Source organism: Cuculus canorus, chromosome 12 (genome assembly GCF_017976375.1).
Source record: "Cuculus canorus isolate bCucCan1 chromosome 12, bCucCan1.pri, whole genome shotgun sequence".
Classification (NCBI taxonomy): Eukaryota; Metazoa; Chordata; class Aves; order Cuculiformes; family Cuculidae; genus Cuculus; species Cuculus canorus.
In genome coordinates this window covers 21,013,754-21,034,412 of record NC_071412.1, presented here as the reverse complement: position 1 = coordinate 21,034,412, position 20,659 = coordinate 21,013,754, and the positions used below count along the sequence as shown (strand labels likewise).

General features: G+C 38.5%; 1 protein-coding gene and 1 long non-coding RNA gene across 4 annotated transcripts in view; one reads left to right on the top strand and one right to left on the bottom strand.

Annotated features, from left to right (window-relative positions):
* APBA2 (amyloid beta precursor protein binding family A member 2) overlaps positions 1 to 20,659 on the bottom strand; it is a 79,748-nt gene that overhangs the window by 5,423 nt on the left and 53,666 nt on the right. For 2 of the 3 annotated variants that reach the window (XM_054077145.1, XM_054077144.1), the window contains exons 5-12: positions 20,583 to 20,619; positions 14,437 to 14,582; positions 13,098 to 13,133; positions 11,413 to 11,499; positions 4,251 to 4,436; positions 1,938 to 2,117; positions 1,247 to 1,459; positions 322 to 441 (exon numbers count right to left, since the gene is read on the bottom strand). In XM_054077145.1, coding sequence (XP_053933120.1) covers positions 322 to 441; positions 1,247 to 1,459; positions 1,938 to 2,117; positions 4,251 to 4,436; positions 11,413 to 11,499; positions 13,098 to 13,133; positions 14,437 to 14,582; positions 20,583 to 20,619 — 1,005 coding nt within the window. The remainder of the gene's footprint in view (positions 1 to 321; positions 442 to 1,246; positions 1,460 to 1,937; positions 2,118 to 4,250; positions 4,437 to 11,412; positions 11,500 to 13,097; positions 13,134 to 14,436; positions 14,583 to 20,582; positions 20,620 to 20,659) is intronic. The other variant, XM_054077146.1, reaches the window with a different exon arrangement.
* On the top strand, positions 4,459 to 20,576 carry LOC128853337 (uncharacterized). The gene is made up of 3 exons (XR_008451809.1): positions 4,459 to 6,284; positions 12,882 to 13,057; positions 20,053 to 20,576. It is a non-coding gene; the product is annotated as an uncharacterized LOC128853337 (long non-coding RNA).

Genomic DNA, 20,659 nt, shown 5'->3' with positions numbered 1-20,659 from the left:
TTGTTCTGTTTCCTTCCAACTCTGGCACGCTCATGACAGAGTTCTACATGAATTAACGGATTGCACCAAACAACCTGGACTATAAATCTGTGTCTGAATTATGTAGGAAAATCCCTCAAGAATGGCAGCACTTGTTCTCCTGGTGTTTTCCACTTGCATTATGTTACTCAGAGATGTGATTATAGGGGTTTGATTAATTAAGGGTTCACAGTACAAGAAGTGAGGTCATGTGCAAGGATTTTTTCATCTTTTTTCAGTACTTCAGCATGTTTCTTGAAAGAAAAAAAAAATGCAAACCAGCCACTGAACACAGAAACTTACGATTCCATTCTGTACGCTGAAGCCCAGCTGATATTTTAAGTCTGGCCGTTTTATGAGGACAGTAGTAACAGGAGGACAGCTGACAATGTTCAGTTTGACTTGTGTCTGATTCTTGAGGCCCTGTAAGATATTCCAAAAGTTAATATTTCTGAAATAGAGCCTAACTTGCTCTTTCGTTAGTGGTTTCTGTGCTGTAAGAGTGTAAATCAGCTGATCTGAGAAAGGACAGCTAGCGAGAATAGAAATCTGTTGTTAACTTAGAGAGATGCATTTCTCACATAGATGTTTCATTTATCTACCAAGCTATTTGGCCCCACAAAATATATCAAAAGTTTGCCTTTAATTACTATGGAAACTTCAAGAAAGTATTGAACTAAAACCAGAACTGACTTCTGCTTGCCCTTCACCAGCATCTGGCTAACTAATCTATTCCTGTTGCTGCTGCTCTTGGTAAATCTGCACAGACGTTAGATTTAGTCTCAGTGGTTAAAGAGAAGGCATTCTGAGATTCCACAGTATCTGGAGAACCTTCATATACTCGATCTGCCCTGCAGTCCACAAGCCTCCATTCATTTCATCTACAGGGAGCCCAGAGAAGCACAGTAGATTTTAATCCTCAGATTTTAATTTTAGAGGCAGTGGGGAAGCCTGAAACGTGGAAGACAACACAGTAACGTAATTTAGGCATTTTCAGACCTGGCCTTGTTTGTTGCAGTACAGTAACAAAGCTGCAGTCATATTCTCCAGTCCTAAATTTCTGTACGTTATGACCCTTGAATCTCTGTTTCTAATTCTACTTTTTGTTAACAACAGATTACTTTTTCTTTTTTGCAGTGACATGAAAAATTGTATCCGCTGGAAATCTCCAGGGTCACTTGTCAGAATATTACACCTCTGCTGGCTTATAGTTGTAAGTTTGAGGTACCTTTATGATTCCTTGGCATGTTGCAAGAGGTAGACCAACTAAACTGGTCCCGTTAATGGACATAATTTGGTCTCCAATGCTTAGTTTTCCTGAACGGGCTGCAGGGCCTCCATTCATCATGTTGGCCAGGATAACGGTGGGCAGAATGGATCCCCATCCAGATTCCACAATCACCACCCCAAGAATTTCTCCCTTATGTTTTTCTAGCTGGAGCTGCAATTAAAAAGAAAAAAACAAAAACATTTTTTTGCCTTGCTTCATCTAAAAGTGAGCACTAGTATCTCAGCTGTTCCTGAATTACACCTACAAATTACAAAATTAACTTTATTCCTTGCCATTAGGTAGTAACACAGCTGCAAAAATGGTACGCAGTTAAACCTGTATAACGCATCTCTTTCTTTTAAGGAGTAGCCTTCACTTTTTAGTTGAAGGTCATTTAGATCCTTATAATAAGCAAAAAAACTAACACATTGGTTAAGTCTATAGAAAGTGGTGGAGCCAAATACCAAATGAATGAATGCCAAAGAAGATTTTATCCTTCTTGCAACCTGGCAGCTATAACATTTTGTGGCTAAGGCAATTGAAGTGATTAGAAACGAGCATAAGTTGGAAAGATGTGACTGAAGGATTAAGCAGTTTGTTCTTCTGATAAAATGCATCGATCTGAAATGACATTCCAGAACCAGTTTACCTCTTTGCAGTTTTCTGAATTGGAAAAGTGTATGAGATCATCATTGTACATCTCCTGGGTGTTGATGATGTCACTGTATTCTTTCTGACTGAGATCCTCTGGGTTAATTCCATTGGCTCTTAAAAACTCTTGGTAAGCCACGCTGAAAGCCTGACCAATCGACTGGGCTATCAGCTGTGCCTACAGTGTAGAACAAAACACAGCTCAGAGGAGGGACAGATAAACAGTTTACCACTGAAATTGTAAGAAGTAAAAGAGATATTGGACTTTAAGACAGAGTCAAAATAAAGGATTCTGCAAAGCTACTGCATTAGTATGGATATAAAGTCACTTTAAGGTCAATTGTACAGAAAGAAGCCAATATATCCAAAATCAAACTGCAAACTCCTTTTAAAAACCCTGATCTCCTTTCGTCAGGATGCAGTAGCAAGCAGCCATATGCTATTTATGTACTCATTCCAATAAACACTGGAGAGTACTGGCTTTGTACCAACATGGAACAGAGCTTACAGGAAAAACTGTCACAAAGCCTGCTTCTGATCACAGTATATTCGCCAGAGCGATGAGAGAACGGATGCTCTGCTTGCACAGGCCTTCACGGGCGTGTACGCACTGATGATTTTGGTTGTTGTGTCACCCGCTGCTTCTCCAGCTTGGTTTTACAGGACTGAAAACGCTGCTTTGACAAAACCATCTGCTCTCCTATTACTGCCATGCTATCTGTCTCATATTCCCCGAAGCCCAGTAATGGCCCTGCTTCACCCACTGCACACCTACGACAGCTATTCCCATTAACGCCTTTCCTAGCACTGTCACAGTTGCTTTCAAGCACACAGCACACATGAATATTGCTTGTTCATGTTAAGAGCAACTCTTCAAATTCCCTGGTATCTTTATTAATTTTAGAACACTTACTTACTCGTGCATTTTACTATAGTTTGCAATAAAAGGTGACCTCCCACTACAGTGGGCTCTATAGTGAATAGCGCTGATGAAACGCTACAGGGACGGGTATTCGGATGTGTCAGAAATATATATACATTAGAAAGAAATCTAAAGATAGTGACGATGATAATAGCGATAACTTTAATCATTCAACACGCTGCAAAAGTCAACTAATTGAAGAATTATTGAACTCCTGTGAAATTTACTTTCTTGTTCCACGAGATGGCACTGGAACACAAAGGACCAGAGGTAGCGGTAAGTAAAAGGAATTTAGTCTATTTTTTTTCTACACTTGATTTTTTTTTTTTATTTTCCTATTCTGAGTTTACTGCGGCTCACAGGAGGAAACCATGCTGAGGTTTGATATTTGTGGTTTTCAGGTACTGTATTTTGTCATCAGGGGATATGAGTAACTCCCAATGATCTGAGGAGTTAATCACATCTTACAAGGTAACTCCCTAAAAATATCACTCATCAAACCTACAAAACTCTTCTGGCAATGCAGCACACTTTTTTCGACAGCATGTATGTGCTAAATGCATTATGGATGCATAGAGGTTTCTGGACAACACTGTAAATCTACACCTTTGGGCAATCTACTGATCAGATACACAGTATTTTCTGTGGTGCTCAAAGGTGCATTTCTGATGTCACCTATGCTGCAGTACACAAACACACCCATCTGATGGATTGGAAAAGGATTTTAGCAAATTGAGGACTTAATCAGCCTAGCCAGCTGAATGTGCTCTTAAATACCGAAGGATCAAGTCACGTGTTTGAGGGTACATCTACCAATGACAGGTGAGCGAGCCTTAAGGGAATAAGGATTGGGTAAAGGGCCACCTTGTGCCCAGCCCACCAAGTTGGTAGATGTTCTCAGCAACTTGGCTTCAATTTGAGAGAGGTCCAGAACAGTTCCACCTCACTGCCAAGTGTCTGGAGGCTTGCACGTGTCATTATGTGCCAAGCCACTGGACTAAAGGATCCAATCCAGGATGAACAGTCAGTCTGAGAACCCATAAAATAATTTTGGCAATGAATGGCTGTTGACTCCCAGACAACTCCAAATAATTAAGTACTAAAGTATTTGGAGAAGCATTGCCAAAAGAACACAAACGATTCTTTAAGACATAATGTAGTGGATATTTGGGACTGATGAGGACTCATGAATTTGTGACATCAATTTGTGAAAATGGGAGAGAGATGTGAATATGGGCAAACAACTGGCTAATGTTTCCATGTATTATCTGTAGCTTCAATCAGAGAAGATTATTGACAACAAAAGTTCATTCAAGAAAATCAGATGTAATTCCAGAGGTTCTCTAAATAACATAAGCTGCTTTAATAAATTTAATTCAGTTTACTTACATCCTCTGATTCAAAGACATGGCATATCATCTTGTACTGCTTCTTTCCTTCCTGGGCTCCAGGTGTTGTTTCAATACAGTCTTGAGAAGCTGATCTTGGCATGCGGCGGCGTGCCATTAGCACCACAATGTTACCGATGTCAGCAATGTATGAGATTGTGCGCAGCGCATGATCCATCATCGTTTCCTACATAGAGCAAAGAGAAATGAAGTCATTCTTCATGCCTGCTGTTATTCTACAAATGCTGCATCTTCCCTTTCCTTGATGGCCCATTGCTTGAGAATGACAAAAGCTACAGATGCTCTTTTATAGGCCCAGATCTGACATTCCCCACGCAGTCAATGGGCCCGAACTCCATCTCGAGGCATAGTGGCTGTTCAGGAAATTGGTTTCACTGCAAGTGTTGCCTGAGCAAATACAGCATGGTTGCTACTGTAAAGCAATAACAAAGATCTATATTCGTGTCTTACAATAGCAAAAACATCTAAGGTAACATTTCCTGATATACAGCAAAGCGATACTTTCCATGTGAAGAGCTATGAAGTCAGTATCTCACCCTCCCTGCAGGCAGAATACTTTTTGTGGCTACCTACATATCTCAGACCAGTTCAAAGGGAACTGGTTTATTGTCTGGGCTCACAGTCAAAATACTGTTCCAGTCAGTGTCGTTAGGTTGCAATTCAGCTGTCCTGGAAGAACTCAACTCACAAGCCTCACTGCCTCCAAGAATGATATTTTTATGTGGAAACTTGTCCAAGCTTCATCCTAATGAACATTTCTTACATGAGAACACTGAATATAAAAGAGTCTTGAAACTTCCTGCCTCTATCTCAAATCCCTAAGCTCTGCATCCTTTTAATTACTTCAGCCTTTTAAACCAGCTTTTTTTACTTTCTGCTATTAGCAGGGAAATCCCAACCTACTCTTATTTCCAAATGTTTTTCTCACAGGACTACATCATTGTTCAGTGGCTTTAATTAAGTATTGAGCTGCCTTGGACAAAGGAAAACTGAGTGTATATTTGTAGTCAGAGAAGGCTATGTTGTTTAGTACTAAACTTGTTTTATTTCAGATATTACTATTTTATTTTTTGTTTCCATCTCCAGTTCCTGTTTCTATTAATTGTTTCTTATATAAAAGAGCAATGAGGTCCCAGAAGGAAGAACCTTCAAGGACATTTTCTAACGGTTAATATGCACCATTAAGTATGAACTTGTAGAAAGTTTTATTTCTAAACTCAGCATTAAGTATGAATGAATTAATGTGGCTCAACAGCTACTAGTCTCATTTTCATTAAAAGGCTTCTATATGTAAAATAAGATTATTTTAATAAAATAAGGTATGCTACATTGCTTCAGTGATAATTTCAAAGGATTCTGGTGTATTTAGGACTGCAAAGACAATCAGAATAATATCCTTGTTTACACTAATGCTTTAGAGAATTATTTGTACCTTCTTACAGGTTTTGTCCAAGATAAGTTGTATGAGCAACCTGATATCTCCTTATATAAATAAAAAGCCACAACTTCAACTCTTTAAACTCTCAGAAAGGCGCGTTGCTATGGAAGATGTTCCATATCAGTAAGAATCTTTTAGGTTTAAAATGTGAGTCTTAGGAATGCTCAGGCAATCAAGTAATCTGATCGACTGTACTTCGTTTTAGTGCCTTGAAAAAATCGCTGTTGCTGAAGTTTGTGTATAGTTACAGAGGAAGAGAAACCGCTAGGCTAAAAAGGTCCTATAACTTATATTAGTAATGCTCATCTGGCACAAAACATTAGAGAAAGCCTCCTAGCTACAAGGACCCACAGAAGCCATAAAATGACCTTTTAAGGCACTAATGATTTACGTTTTTTCTGATGAGACATTCAAGGACTGTGTGTGGTTCTTCTCCACATGACGGTGCTGTCCCTCCTCACCCACGGCTACCCATGTATCACCACCTGACTCGAGCTGCTCAGCCTCTGATCTCGGAGCAGTCCGCCTTTGCTCCTTCTCCATTTCAAACAAAGCCAGACTCGACTTTGCGGTCACGTGAGTAAAACGCCTGCGTCCCCTTGGAACCGTGTGTGCACTTCTTGTGTGACAAAGAGGAGACTGCAGGAGGCTCAGCAGAGGCAATTGCAATAGCAAGCTGCCAGGGTAATTAATTCAGCTCTCAGGCATGGCTGGTGTGCTGTACTGAACCCAATCTGTTGCCATTGGCTGAACATCCTTGCTTTAAGGCAAAAAAAGAGCCTATTTCCTATTTTTATGGGAGATTTTAAACCTGAGCTTTATAGGTTTCTTAAACTGGATGCTGCTTACTTTAAAACCTTATGCTATGTACCTATTTTAATTAAGATAAAGGTTTCTACTGAAACAAAGATGAAGAAGTGCCTCCAAAGCATGCTTTGTTAGCTTTGTTTTCTATCATTTCTTTGCATATTTTGCCATGGTAGAGATGAACTCTTTAGGAAACAGAAAGGGCCCATCTGAACATTCCTTCTTGCCAGGGTCATTAGTCAGTTTAGAGGGTTTTTCAGACTTATTTATTGCTCAAGCTGGAACAACCAGAAACATAATAGTTTCGTTGATTAAACTGGGTGAGGATGTCCCCTTCCAGCCCAACACCCCGCACAGGTAAAAACATCCATGAAATTTTGCCTGAATTGGAATAAAAAAATTACTTATTACTGAACCAATGTTTCACTTTAATTTGTGATCTCTGTTGGTTTTAAGTCAGGGAATTGTTTGCTGGTGTCTAAAATACCTTTGGTTCTTGGCCAAGAGTTACACTGTCTTTGCTGCTTTTGGCATCTTCTTGGATATATATGTGGATATTTCTAATGGGAAGAAAGAAAAACTGACTACAAAGTTCTTGGTTTGATGTGTTTGGTTTTTTTAATAACTATAAAGGCCTTTTGTTTTTGTTTTTATTGTTGGTATATATTGATATTCTCTTGATATGTATTGGAATATCCCACTAAGCGGCATGAGGTCAGTTTTCATCTAACTCAATCACATGAGACAAGTGAGATACCCTTCTTGCTGTGTTTACAGTGGGAGGGTATCCCTTGGTATCTGATCTTCTACAAAACCCTGTCGTGTGGTATGAGAGAATACATTTCACCATTTATATAAGCAGTAGCATTCTTTATGTGAACAACTTGGTATTAGTTTACCAATTAGCTGAACAACTCTCTAAGGCCTAAGAGAGAAAGACTTATTGTGCCTGAAGTCAACAGGAGTAATTGTTTCAAGAATTTCAGTACAACTTAACTTGACAGAAAGAAAACCATAACCATTTGCTCTTTCTTAGAACTACCTGTCTTACTCAAAAGAATCACTACCCATAAAATCACTGAAATTATTCTTCTTGGGTTTGAAATAAAATGTTAGTGCTTACCCCTAAACAATGAAAAGTGGTGGCGGTTAAGAGATGGTTTAGAGGGTGTCTCTAAGGGTTCCAGGGGCTCGGTAGGATTTATAGCACTTCTCTCGGTATGGAAAAATGTTTTATAATGGACATCTCTCAGCAGGATCTTGGGAGCTCTGCAGAGATAATTGCTTTTCAGCAGTCTGCACTAAGTATTCTGTAAGGGTGTAATCATACATGCAGTGTGCACAAGAGTGAATGGACTGGGAAAATGAATGCATTTAATCTCACCTGCCAAAAAGGCTTTCTGTCCTTATCATCATCACACGGAAGTTATTCCCAAGTTTTGTTTTGTGTTTTCCCCCTTGTAGTGGGGAAAGCAGTCATAACCCCACTCCCTCCCACCTTTTGCCTGTCTAATGCAATTAGAATTAGAAATAAGGTAAATAATGTATAGCGACAGTAAATAGATCTTTGCTTTTTAGTTACTCTTTACTTTTTCCTTTCTCACTCAGTAGTCCCTTCCACTCTGATTTCTACTGCCATTACCTCAATTTCTCCCTCTCTCCTCCTTTGTTACTTCCTTACGAATCCCTCCATCTCTCTCTGATTTCTTCCCTACTCCCTCCCTCGTCCTTCTTCTAATATCATTCATTCCATCCTCGTTATCCTTATATTTGTCCTTAGAAATTCTGCCTCTCTGTTGGTCTTTTTCTGAAACTCCTGTTCTACCTTCTCCTGTCCAGATTCGCCTTTCTTAGACTCTCTCTTCCCTTCTAAGGAACTCTTTTAGAATCCTGTTTGTTGTCCCTCTTGAAACCCAAAGTATACCCGAAGGAGGAAAATCTAAGCATCTTCCAAGCTTTCAAGTGATGTGGAAATATGAGCTGGAGAGCCTAACGCCTCAGAAGGTGTTATGGAACCATCTACCAGAGGACTCCGCACACAGACATTTGTGACCTCTGTTTCTCTCTGCTAGTTTCCCCAGCTTCTCTTCACCGAATCAGCAAGAAGATGGGAGACGCTGCTGTGGTATTTCTGCTCTTTCCATGCACTGACTGCAAACCCGTAAAGCCGCGGCAGTCAGGAAAGAACCGCTGTCACACAAAGCAGGCAGGTGGCCCGATCTAAGGTTGCTTCTACCACATCCACTGAACAGGTGGTCTGGTCAACTCAGGCTGAACGTGTTCAGTAACGAAATGCATAAGCAACTAAAAGGTGGTCGGGGTGCCCCTTCTGGTGTTGCTGAGGGCAGCGCTCTCTCAGAGCTGGCTCTGCTCCAGCGGGGGCTGCACCTTACCCATGCTCATCAGCATTTTGAACCCTGCTGCGTGTCATTTTTTAACTGAGAATTTTCCATTTTAAATCAGCTGCTGCCTCGTGTGAGCTACACAACAGTACAGGCGGATTAAAACACGGATGGCACGCTGCAGAAATAGGTTTTATATAATTGATAAGGCCGTGAAAGAACAGATTGTCTCTGCCAGCTGCCACACCAGCTGAAACAGACCTATGGTAATTACACCAGTCGGGAACTTCACTAGCACTGAAAAATATCAGCAAGCCAAAAATGCGAAAGCATGCTGACAGCAGGGCTAAAAAGTCATTTACAGCAACCTGAACGACCCGCTAGAAAAGGAAACAAAACCAAAACAAACAAAAAACCCAAACCAAACCAAAAAGCAAAAAAACCAACCCGGGGCAAACGCCAGAGAGCTTGAAATTATACTAATTTCCAATATCACTATTAAAAAAAGCTATTGAAAGGGTTGGTCATCAGCTGAAAAGCTGAACTACTTAAGGAAGGGAAAAGAGTGACTTCCAGTAAGAGTAATCCTTACTCAACAAAGAAAACACATCTATTTACTGCTATACATTCCAACTATAAACTGTAGCTGTTCATTTAGCAATAGTTGTCTGTAGTCATCTCTACACCAATAATCACTAACAATTTACTTTCTGCTAATGCAAAATGCAGTCATAAGCTTTGATAATATACTCTCTCGATGACGCACGTTTACCATGAAGCTGAGAAATACTGATCCATAACAAATAGTGGTTCTGGTTATCATGAAAGAAATGCAGTATTAGGATGATTTATGATTGGCAGCTTGTAAATAGACTGGCAATGTTAGATGGGATAATGTACTCCTGGCTCCATCTCTTGGGAGTTCGAGTAGCACGTTACATAAGACATCTGCTTAAGTCAAAAGAAAAATAATCCATTTACTGGAGATACTATCATTACTCTCACATTAAAACAGTAACACTTAAATTTCAGGGAGAAGCAGGTGCCTCATGGTTTGCATCGTTAGAAAAACAAGCGATATTCTAATTGAAAACAAAACAAAAATCCTCAATGTGGAGTGCTATGTTTGTTGTTGAAGTCTCTCTTATAGTTTCAGCTTATTTCTTCAGTTAGCCATGATATTTCTGAACTCTTATCTTATACTCCAAGACAGAAGTTCAATAACCATTTTCTCTTTCCGTCTTCCAAGTTTCTTTATAAAAACACTGAACAGTACTACATCAAAGCAACCTGCCTGTGAGTCTCCCTCTGCTCTTTATCTCTTTATATTGACATGCATATATCGATATATAAAAAACAAGTGTACTCAGAATTTTTTTGGCCTGCTTGTATCTCTTGTATCTAGATTGCATAATCTGGAACATACTATACAAGATAAAAGCCTTATTTAAGTCAATAGGTGATGTGTGCTGCTTCTGTGCAAATACATTCCCCATCACAAAAGAAAGCGATTGATTTGGCATGATTTTCTTTTGACAAATCTGCGCTGGCTCTTGCTCATTTCCACTCACAAACTGTCTACAAACTGTTTGTTTCAACAAAATATCCTTCTGACAGTTAAACTTACCTATAGTCCTTGGTCTGTTCTGCTACTAAATAAACCACACATATATTACCTTTGTAAGTTCTGGAGGAGTATCATTGAAAGGATACCACAAGGTTGCTCCAACCATTTTTCCAAAGTGACTACAGCTAGCATAACTAAATGCTTTCTAAATTGTTTGTTCTTTAATGTTACTTAATTTTTAAACTATTTTTCAGCTGCTGTTAGCTGCACACAGCAGAGATTTTTAGTGAAAACTAAAGCAAAAAAAGTCACTAAAACTTCCCTTTTCAAATCCCCTCATAAGAACGAAAATGTAAAGACTTTCTGTAAGTATGAGCAGAGTCTAAGAGATCTTGTGAGATTATACTAAGTATTGGGATCCATGTATAAATTATATGTACTTAATTGTAAATTCCTTTAAAAAAATCTTCTTAGGAAGATCGCCTCTTACTGAATATATGTATGTATTCCTAGAAGATGAAGCTGATCATTGCTGTTGTCTCCAGATGCTTCTTTAATATGAATAATTAATAATTTACCTTAAGCAAAGAGGATAGTAGCTCAGATGTGATTTATGGAAAGATTGGAGGTTAAATGTTAAAAACAGTAAGATGAAAATAGCTTAGTCAAAGCAGCAAATGATTTCCCTTTCAGTCTGTAAATCTGGGTACTGGAGCTGTTTCGGAGTTAACAGGGCATCTGCATTCTGAAAGGCTTTTGAATCTTTTCCTAAATTAAGTTATAGATCTCAGTAACAAGCAAATATTTTCCAGTATATCTAATAAGCAAACTTGGCATCAGTATTATTGGGAAATGTTACAATGGCAGATCTCACAATGCTCTTTCTCACAACAGTGAGTTTACCCAAATTTAGTAAAATTTCCCACTAATTTTAGAAGAGTACAATGTAACTCAACATTATCCTTGAAGAGCTTTTATTGTAACTTACCTGTGTGTCTGCATTTAAAACTTTGATTCTCTGTGTGGAGATGAACAGATCCACTTCAGTCAAGGCCTGGGAATCTCCCTCTGAAGTCTAAAATGACAGAAGCTTTGTCACAAGGGGAATATTAATTTGGGATGACAAATTCACTGCTCGCTTCAAGCATGATGTGATGTAAGGCAACTGCACTCTTAAACCACTACAAAGACAGCTATTCAAAGGTGTCTCTAAATACATGCAAAGAATGCATTTATTGCATAGAAGGCCTGACACATACTCTGATTTTGTGGGCAAAAGTGAATTTTCAGAGGGCGTGGGAGTGACAGCTCAATTACTAAAATTCTCTAGTTATAGTCAGAACAGGAAAAAGAGTATGGCTGTTTCCTCCCCACTGGCTCATTGATGCACTTCAGTACTTGAGGCACCAGAATTAAGAAAGTAGAATCGAGAAAGGGGCTTACTCCCCCTCAGCTGCTTAGCCCTTGCCATCTTCACTGAGCTCACGGTAATGGCATGTCTGTGCTGGGAGGGGAGGGCTAGGAGATCTTTAGTTTTCCATTCTTTTTCTAGAAAATGAAGAACTGAGTGCTGAACTACTGTTTCTCTCGTATCACAGAAAGCTCTCAGCTGACTTTGAGACCTCAGCTCGTGAGTACTGCTCACTAGGGAAACGGTTGCATGTCCCATTAGAAAACACGGTCACAGAGCAAGGGATTACAGTGTAATGCCACATGGTTTGCTAAGTGAGAGTCTTGGCCCTGTCTGTGCGAGAAAACACGAGAGAAACTAGCAAAGCAGCTCCTACCTCTCACTAAAGCATCATCCAAGTGCTTACCTAATACTCTGAGTTCCAGCAGGAACTTATTTATTCCCCAGGCTACTTGTCCCCAGGGCAATATTGCTCCTGTATTTAGCAGCACCCGTGCCAGCAGCCTCGGAATAAAATGGCCACAGACCGTATCGCCCTGTGCTAAACACAGCCATCAGTCTCCAGGTCAGAGACTGGTTCTTTGATGGGACAGTGCAGGAAAGAATGAGATCTTTGCTGCTCTCTTCTGTAGTTATAAAGGCTTAGTTATGCCTGTAATTAATTCAGATTAATTATATTCGATTAAGTCTCATCCAGCAAAATACAAAGCAAGCACATACGTTGGCAGAGCTTGTGTTCCTTTCATCCATCACAAAGAGCAAGATTAATTTTAGTGATATTTTTGTGAGCTGTATTTAGTTAACTGAAGTATGTGTTTTAACTGACTGAAATGTCTCCTGTATGTATTGTTCTCCTGTATTAACTGTTTACTACCTGGTAAATTTACTTTATTTGTTTTTAAATATTGACAATAATAAATGTATCATAAGTCATGGGAACAAGAAATAAACCTTCCTGTTTTAGTTAGTAAAATAACAATAAGCATTACATTAAAAACAACTTTTGGATTAACATTTGCTCTTTATCTGGACTAAACAAATCACAGGTATTCAATAGAAGAGCAGCAGACAGGCACTCCAGTAAATGAACAATGAAGAAAATGAGTTCATTTTATTCCATCCACTGATCTACTACTTAACAAAGAAGAGACCAAAATGACAACTTTATGAGGAGCCATAATGAAAGACATAACACTCCATGGAGAACAAGTACAACAAAAATGTAAGTAAGCATTAGAATTCAAGAAAAACAGTTTACACACCGCTTTTTTCTTGATTTTAGCCGCCTTTTGCATCCTCTGAGGAGTAGCATTAAAAAAGAATGCAGACAGATGTATACACAAAGAAAGAGAAAAGACAGTATGGGAGGTCAGGGAAAGTTTTTGACTATGAATCCAGACTTAAAAATTAAGAATCTGGGGGCAGGGAGAGAAGGATGTACAACAGAGGGAGATTTGTTTATCTCTTACGTAGTTCACAAGCATAATTGGATATAATGGCATTATGCATGTTGTCAACTGATTGCAAAAAAATTGGTACTAAAGAGTGCTGTCTGTTAGCAGCTGCTCGTAACGTTTATCCTGCTACATATACAGCAGTCTAAAATGACAGTACATGTACTAGTTTAAACTCAAGGGTTTCTAGCCGTATTATTCCTACATCTACACTTAATTGTTGAACAGAGTATTAACTCAAGCTCTCTTTCATGATTATCTAGAGTAGTCAAGTATTCCTGACAGATTAAGATTGCTATTAAGAGATGTAAGAGGTTTTAGGCAGTTAATTGCAATCAACAATTACCACCTGCTTGAGACATCATAATATGCTAAATAGAAATTCAAAGGTTTTGGAAAGTTTAAAGAACTGGACCTTTCTTGCCTTGCATTTGTTTCTAAATGGCAAATCAATCATCAATCATGACAGTCTCTTGCTAAGTAAAAGATTTTCCCAAACCGGTTCATCTAAAAAACATGCAGTTTTTACCAATTAACTATTTTATTTATGAAGCATGTAATATTTCTACTGGCATTTGGATCTACCTCTTTCTAACTGTGCGTTTATTCAAATCGAGTATTAACAGCAGAACCAAAAAAGCCAATTTTTTCACACAGCCAGATGGAGCAGTCTATGCTACATTATTTAGACAGAAATTGTTCGCTGTAAATAACACCAAGTCCAAACACAATAGTAATGAATCTTCTTGTCCTAAAAAATTAATCATTCAATATATTGAGAGTAATCTTCACAACTTGTAGTAAGTTAAAGAATTAATGACATAAGAGGAAAACCACAGTCAAACAAATATCCTGTGCTTTGCCACTGGAGTATTTCCCAACTGCAGTCTGCAATTTGTCTTTGATACCTGAATTCTTCATACAGCTTCCAAACCATTTTTAATAGACTCTGGGATAATTTATATTCTGTTCCTCAGAGATGCTCTATTTTCATGATAAGCACTGGAAACTAACAGTATGTACAGTACTAGATCTATACTCAGCAAAGTGCACTTCAGAACAGATTTGAAGTTGCAGATCCTGTACTGTGTAGCTATGAACTGCCAAAGGGTCAGAGAGTAGTCTACAAACCATAACAATCCCCTACCTTGACACGGCTCACTGCCTCTTGGGCTTGCATCATTCTTATGTTTTTGGAAGGGTTGCGCTCCGAGAGCAGCTGTGTGGAGCCCAGGTAATTGGCTGCAAAGATGATTCCATCAATGAGGTCTTCAGGTTCACAAGGTCCTGGAACTGATGGGAGACATTTACAGTTACTGCCTCTCAAAAAGAGGGTAGAGAGGTGAGAAATCGAATAAAGGATATTGAGCCTTGAACAACCTTTTAAACGCCCTTCCTAGTCCGAAACAGGTGAAGAAATCTAGTGCAGAGGAAACAGGGTTCCTCCAGAGGGAATTATTTCCCAAAACAACATATTAACCCAACATAAAGGATTTAGAACATTGTATAGTATTTCATTGTGGAATTCTAGAGGAAAATCACTGGATTTTTTTGCTGCGCTGCAATGATAAACACATTGGAATAATTTGAAAGTTTCAGAAATGCTGATGTCTTCCTTTACCGTAACTTTCTTACTGTTTATATGACTGTTGCAGTGCGTGAGCTAAACTTCTTGATCACAGTTCTGTGCTTCCACGGTTTTTTGAGATGTCTGTAGAAGTACACAGTCCCCAAACATCATCTCTGGCAAAAATACTGAAGAACAATAGGCATAAAGTGTACTTTGTCTGAAGTCCACCATGAAACTTAACAGTAAAGAGAGTTTAGGAAAGAAGAAAAGCAGGCATCTTCATCCTGTTTCATGTGTAAGGCCTGAATCGAGAGATGGATAGCAATCACAGTTCCCAGGCTGTTGCCGATCGTATCAACTGAGAGATCAGGAAACATGCTTCAGTACAGGTCAATTAAGTGTTCTCAGTCCAGTGAATGGCGTGTGCACAACAGGACATAGAGCCTTCTCCTCAGAGAGCAGGGAAGTCACAGAAGGCAGTTATGGAAAAGGAGCACACAGGGGGAGTGTGAAAAATTTCATGTTAAAAGTAGAGAGGAAAATGGGGGAACTGAGAAACATCTTGATATTTTTTAAATTTTAGCCTTCATTCAACAAAATTCCCTTTGCAGAAGCTTAGTATTAATTACACAGTGACTTTGGTGATATTCTAACATTAACTTGTATTTTGCAAGTTGAAGGAAGATGAAGATGGGGCATGGAGAAGAGAATGGCTAGTACATACATTATACTTGGACTATGCTTGTTGTCCTCTTTATTCAGCTGTTAAGCTTTACATCTACCTTGGTTAGATGATAGTAGAGAGCAATCATTCCAGAGTCTGGCTGAAATCTCTTTACAGTGAATATTTTCTGTTCCTCAACAGTTTTATAAAAGAAATCTGCTTTGGGCTGTATCAACTTGCCAAGCTGCTAGCACTTGTTTTTTTAAGTACATCAATCTCATGTGTGAGGAGAAAATGGCACTGAAGGGAGATGCTAATTAAAAAAAAGAAGTTGCCTCATACAGTGGATTAGTTCAATTTATTTACAATCAATTGAATGTGTAAGACTAATATGTGGAGAAGGAAAAATATACAGCATGCTATGCTGATGAAATTCACTGAAATAGTGGTTTGTACCTGTGTACTGTAGTGAGCCTTCCTAACCCTCATTTTCCCACTCTCATTTTAAAAGTCTTACAACTAAAAATAAACTTGATTAAAAGAAGTGACTTTCTTCTTCAAGCAATGATGCTGACACCTATACTTCCGAGCAGATCTCACATTCGCCTGCTGGAAATGTCAGCATCCGAAGATATATATATGTTTATAGCCGCCCTCTTCAGAGACCCGACATTATCTAACAAGGCTCACACAAAATGGAGCTATTTGTTTTGCTAGCAAACAATGGAGTTTCAAGCTTCAAAAGGTTAATTAAACACCACAGGAGGATGTGTTTTGCTTTAGATCACACCTGTACATACCCAATTGTAGTTTACACCTTCATTATAACTCAGAGTAGAATTCTGTGGAATTTAAAATTCTCATGGTATTGGGAAAGAATAAAAAAAAGACCATTATAATCTCCATGGAAAGTGTGAAAACCCTCAATGAAATCCTTGGGAAGCTACTAATTTTAAGTCACCGAAATTCTTAATAAAGGCCAAGTCTTTCAATAACTCAGAAAATGACCCTTGTTCCTGCAGTACTAATTCACTGAATGAAATCAAAGAAAATGAAAATTCCACACAAATTCCATTTACTCTATCTCTGTTCCTCTCTGCTTACATCTCTGCACCACTACATTGTTCAGCAGATGGATGGTGTATTTTATGTGGCACCTCTTTTGATGATGTTATTCATATATCTTTTCAGGCCTAAAACTTGAGTCTCCTAGATCTGTATTTCTTTCAGCATGCAACAAAATAATATGAAATTATATTGACATCTTGTTTCAAGGGCAGCAAACAGGGAAATTAATTAAAGATGTGAAGTTAATGTTAAGTTCACAAAACTTCATTACATATCTGCATCAACACGGTCCTTCAAAATTAAAGTGGCTTTAATTTTGGTTTACTTTATTCACTCCAGGCTAAGTAAATAATGTTAAATTGAATCAAGCTTGCTGTAACTCTGAAACACATTTACCCACATAATGTTTAAATCCACTTAACTAACCTCCTTTGTTAGTTAATTTAGATTAATTTTCTTGAAATATTTTGTGTGTCTGAAGAGAAGTAATACTGCAATTCTAGGAACAAAGTCTAAAACAGTCATTACTAGATCAAGCGAAGACCAAAATTCTACGAGTCTGTAGGATTTGTAAACAAAAAAAGCTGTGCTGGTTATTTAAAACCTATCAGTCCGTTGCTCTATTTCCTTTCCATCCCAAAAGCTCTGGCTGAGCACAGGAAAGCTTGTTTTCTCTTCAATTATTTTCAAGAATGTAGAATTTGGCCCACTTCTGGTTATATCAGCACTTATTACCACTTTGAGCAAGCCACTTTTTCTTAATTTCCAAGTCACTGATTGGCTACGTCAAAGGCACTTTCCTTTCAAAGACGTGTAGGGATCTATTTTTACATACACACTGCCAGCGCCTCCAAGCACGGAACAGTAACCCTCACCCTATCTTAGGGGTCTGTCAAATTACTGTGTGTTTTAAAGCAAACAATAAATTATTTTCACGTCTTGCCTGTTTGCTGACAGCAACGATGTTTTCAATTAATTTGTCTCAACAACTTCTTGAACGTGGAAATAACCTAGAGTTTTAAGCAATTCTATTACCCTAATTTCATTTATTTAGATTCTTTAAAGATTGGAGGGGTTTGTTGGATATAGTTTCATAATCTCTTCATAGCATTAGAGAGTCATTTTTTTTTTTTTTTAGAATCGTTATGATAGCAACAAATTTTCCAATATCGTGTATAAAACCACAGCACATATAAAATACTTATGGCAACAGCTAATACAGAACACCCCCAGCTTTACCCCCATTGCCCCACAAAAAAGACATGTTGGGCAGAAAACACTTCCAAATTACATTTCCCATGATGAGGGCTACATAAGCAACTGTCAGGTAAAATAGGGCATCTCTTGGAGGGATGGGATGGTGTTGAAAATTGCCAGGGTCAAACTGGGTTACCTGAGCACTTTCCTCCCTTATCTCTGGCTGCTTTAAGTAATATAAAAATGCAGCCTTGGCTGAGGTCCCAGCTCATCAGAGCACTTCAGCGTGCCCTTGACTGTAAGCATGCGTAAGGCTTACTGATGAGGAAGGGACGAAGAAAGAAGTGGATCTGAAACTTGAGGATTAGTTTGGTGTGAAAAAAGACTGGAATTTTATGTTGAGAAGTGGTGCTTAAACATAACTGTTTCTGAAAAATCTAACAGTAAGTTTCTTCTTAGCAATACAATAGAGATTACTTGGGTTTCTGCTCATCTATTAATGCAACGGGTATAAACATGTTTCTAGACTAATTAGGCTAAGTCTAAGCATTTTTAAATTAACTTATCTTTTGTACTGATAAGAAAAAGAATGCTCATTCAGTAATCCAGCATAACTGAATGTAATAATCTGTTAGGAAAGTATTTTTTACTTAATCGTGTGTAAGTCAAGGATTCAGATAGGATTTCAAGACTGCACTCAGAGCACAGAAGCACTTTCAGCTTTCTGCTAAGAACCATCGTACTCCATGAAGTGACTGAGACCTTTAACTTGTGTGGCATTGCAGTAGATTTTTCATAAGGAGTAAATGGACACAGGGCATACGTCACCTTGTAGAACACCTATTTACAGGTTCCGCATTTTCAATGATTTCTTTACTTCATCGCGGTTGTGAGACTGTGTAAGGGAATGAGATTTATGGTGATAGGACAGAAATAAAGAGCAAAAAACCCAAAAACCCTGCACATGGAACTCAGTGGTACTATTAATGAAACAATTATAAGCAGCAAGGACATATTTCTTTTTTTTGTGCCTGCTATCTAATTTGTTTTTATGTCCACATGGCATATGAAAAACATTATATATTCATAGAGATAGAAATACCGCTACTCCAGTTAAGGTGTCGTGCTGGAAGTTCAGTGCCTGAACAGCTGAAAATTAATATAACCAGAATATGGTTGTGGTATCACCATCAAAGCTCAGCAAAGAACAGGGAGTGTTAGCTGGGAGAATCTTTGTTTATGTGCAGCAGGATCCTGTTCCTTTTGGGACTCGGCACACAAATTAATCATAAAAACTATGTTTTCCTTTGAATTCAGAGAGCAGTCATGTTAGCTATCATAAGCTCCTAGTAAGCTACATATTTATTTCCATTAGACAATTCCATATAATACCTGCAATAGAAAAAGCCTAATGGGTAGCTTATCCTCACATACTGTGCAACTACAGAAAAGAATTCAGAGAAAGCAAAGTGACTGCACTAAACAAAAAAGCATTAGGCTATCTAAAAGAGTATACTGACCCCCTTCCAACAGATAAGTGAGCTGATTGGTAAGAAATCAAAAAGATATAACCTTTTTATCCCAATAAAATTAATATGTGTAGTTGTATCTCCAAGCGCTGTGAGGGGCAAATTCTCTAGTCTGTTTTAAAGCTCTGCCCGTGCTGGCAGTTGTGCACTATACAGTCCGTAGATGCTTATTAGTTACTGCTTTCTTGTCTCAGCCACCTTTGGGGAATGCATTTCATTTACCGCTGTTTAGGTCCTGTTACCCAGTACATGCCAAACGCTACAGGTAACTTCCTCCAGATCTCAACCTGTTTAAAGGTGCAATCTTTGAACTTTCCATTTGCTCTACTCTTCAAGGAAATTGCTAAAACCAGAAGCTTCTGGTCAAGCTGATATCAGGAAATAGAAGAAAAATGAGTTGAATATTCTGATATATTTCTAAATTGCAGCTTAGTTTCCCCTGAGTTGAGAATGGCATTAGAAATCAAGTTTTTAACATTCATTTATGGTTTCCATTGTGGGGAAAAGTGCGCTTATGGTAGATCTAAAGGGCTGAGGTTGTTAGAAGTTTCCTACTAACTTTTCTCACCTCACAGTGTGTGTGTTTCCTTTGCAGGAAAAGCTGTATGTATTTTTTCCATACAAAATTCTTCAGCTGTCTGTGACTCAGAGACTGATAATATTGTTCAGTATAATCCCATTTTATCTCTGTGCACATTCTTGTGTTAATAAATTGACTTATTTTTCTCCAAACAGAAAATACGCAATAGCAGTGAAAAGGAGACTGAAGAAACACATGAAAGCATGGTGCTCCTGGAGGAATGGATTACCAATTTTTTGTCAGATCAAGAGAACCTTTTTATTTGCACCAACAACTGAGATTCCCAGACTTCAATAAAAGGGATCGCATCAAAGTGATACAAGGGCTGCTCTGAACAGTTAAATGACTCCTTCTGCACAAAGCCATGAAGAACAGGTGCTCTTATACCTTCATAAATCTCCATCCTGCTTGGACCCACTGCTACCACCTTTTTTGCCCCCTTCCAGATTTGTAGTCACCTCCATCTTCACCTAATCCTTCCAAGAGCTCACTCTGCTGCATCGTTTTATGAGCACCAGGCTCTCGTTGCCACATGGGGAGTGAAAATGTTAAATGTTTCAATACCTAAACTTTTCAGCTGTATTCTCTTGGGTTTGACTAGTTTTTAGAAGAGTGAGCTTTAAAATATATTAAAACATTTGCTTCCACTGTATCCTACTTTAACTATGGATGATGTAAAACTTACCATCAACAAAACTTGGAAATGAAGACACTTTCTTTGTCTGTTGAGAAATAAAAATGGCATAGTTGTAGCAAAATCAT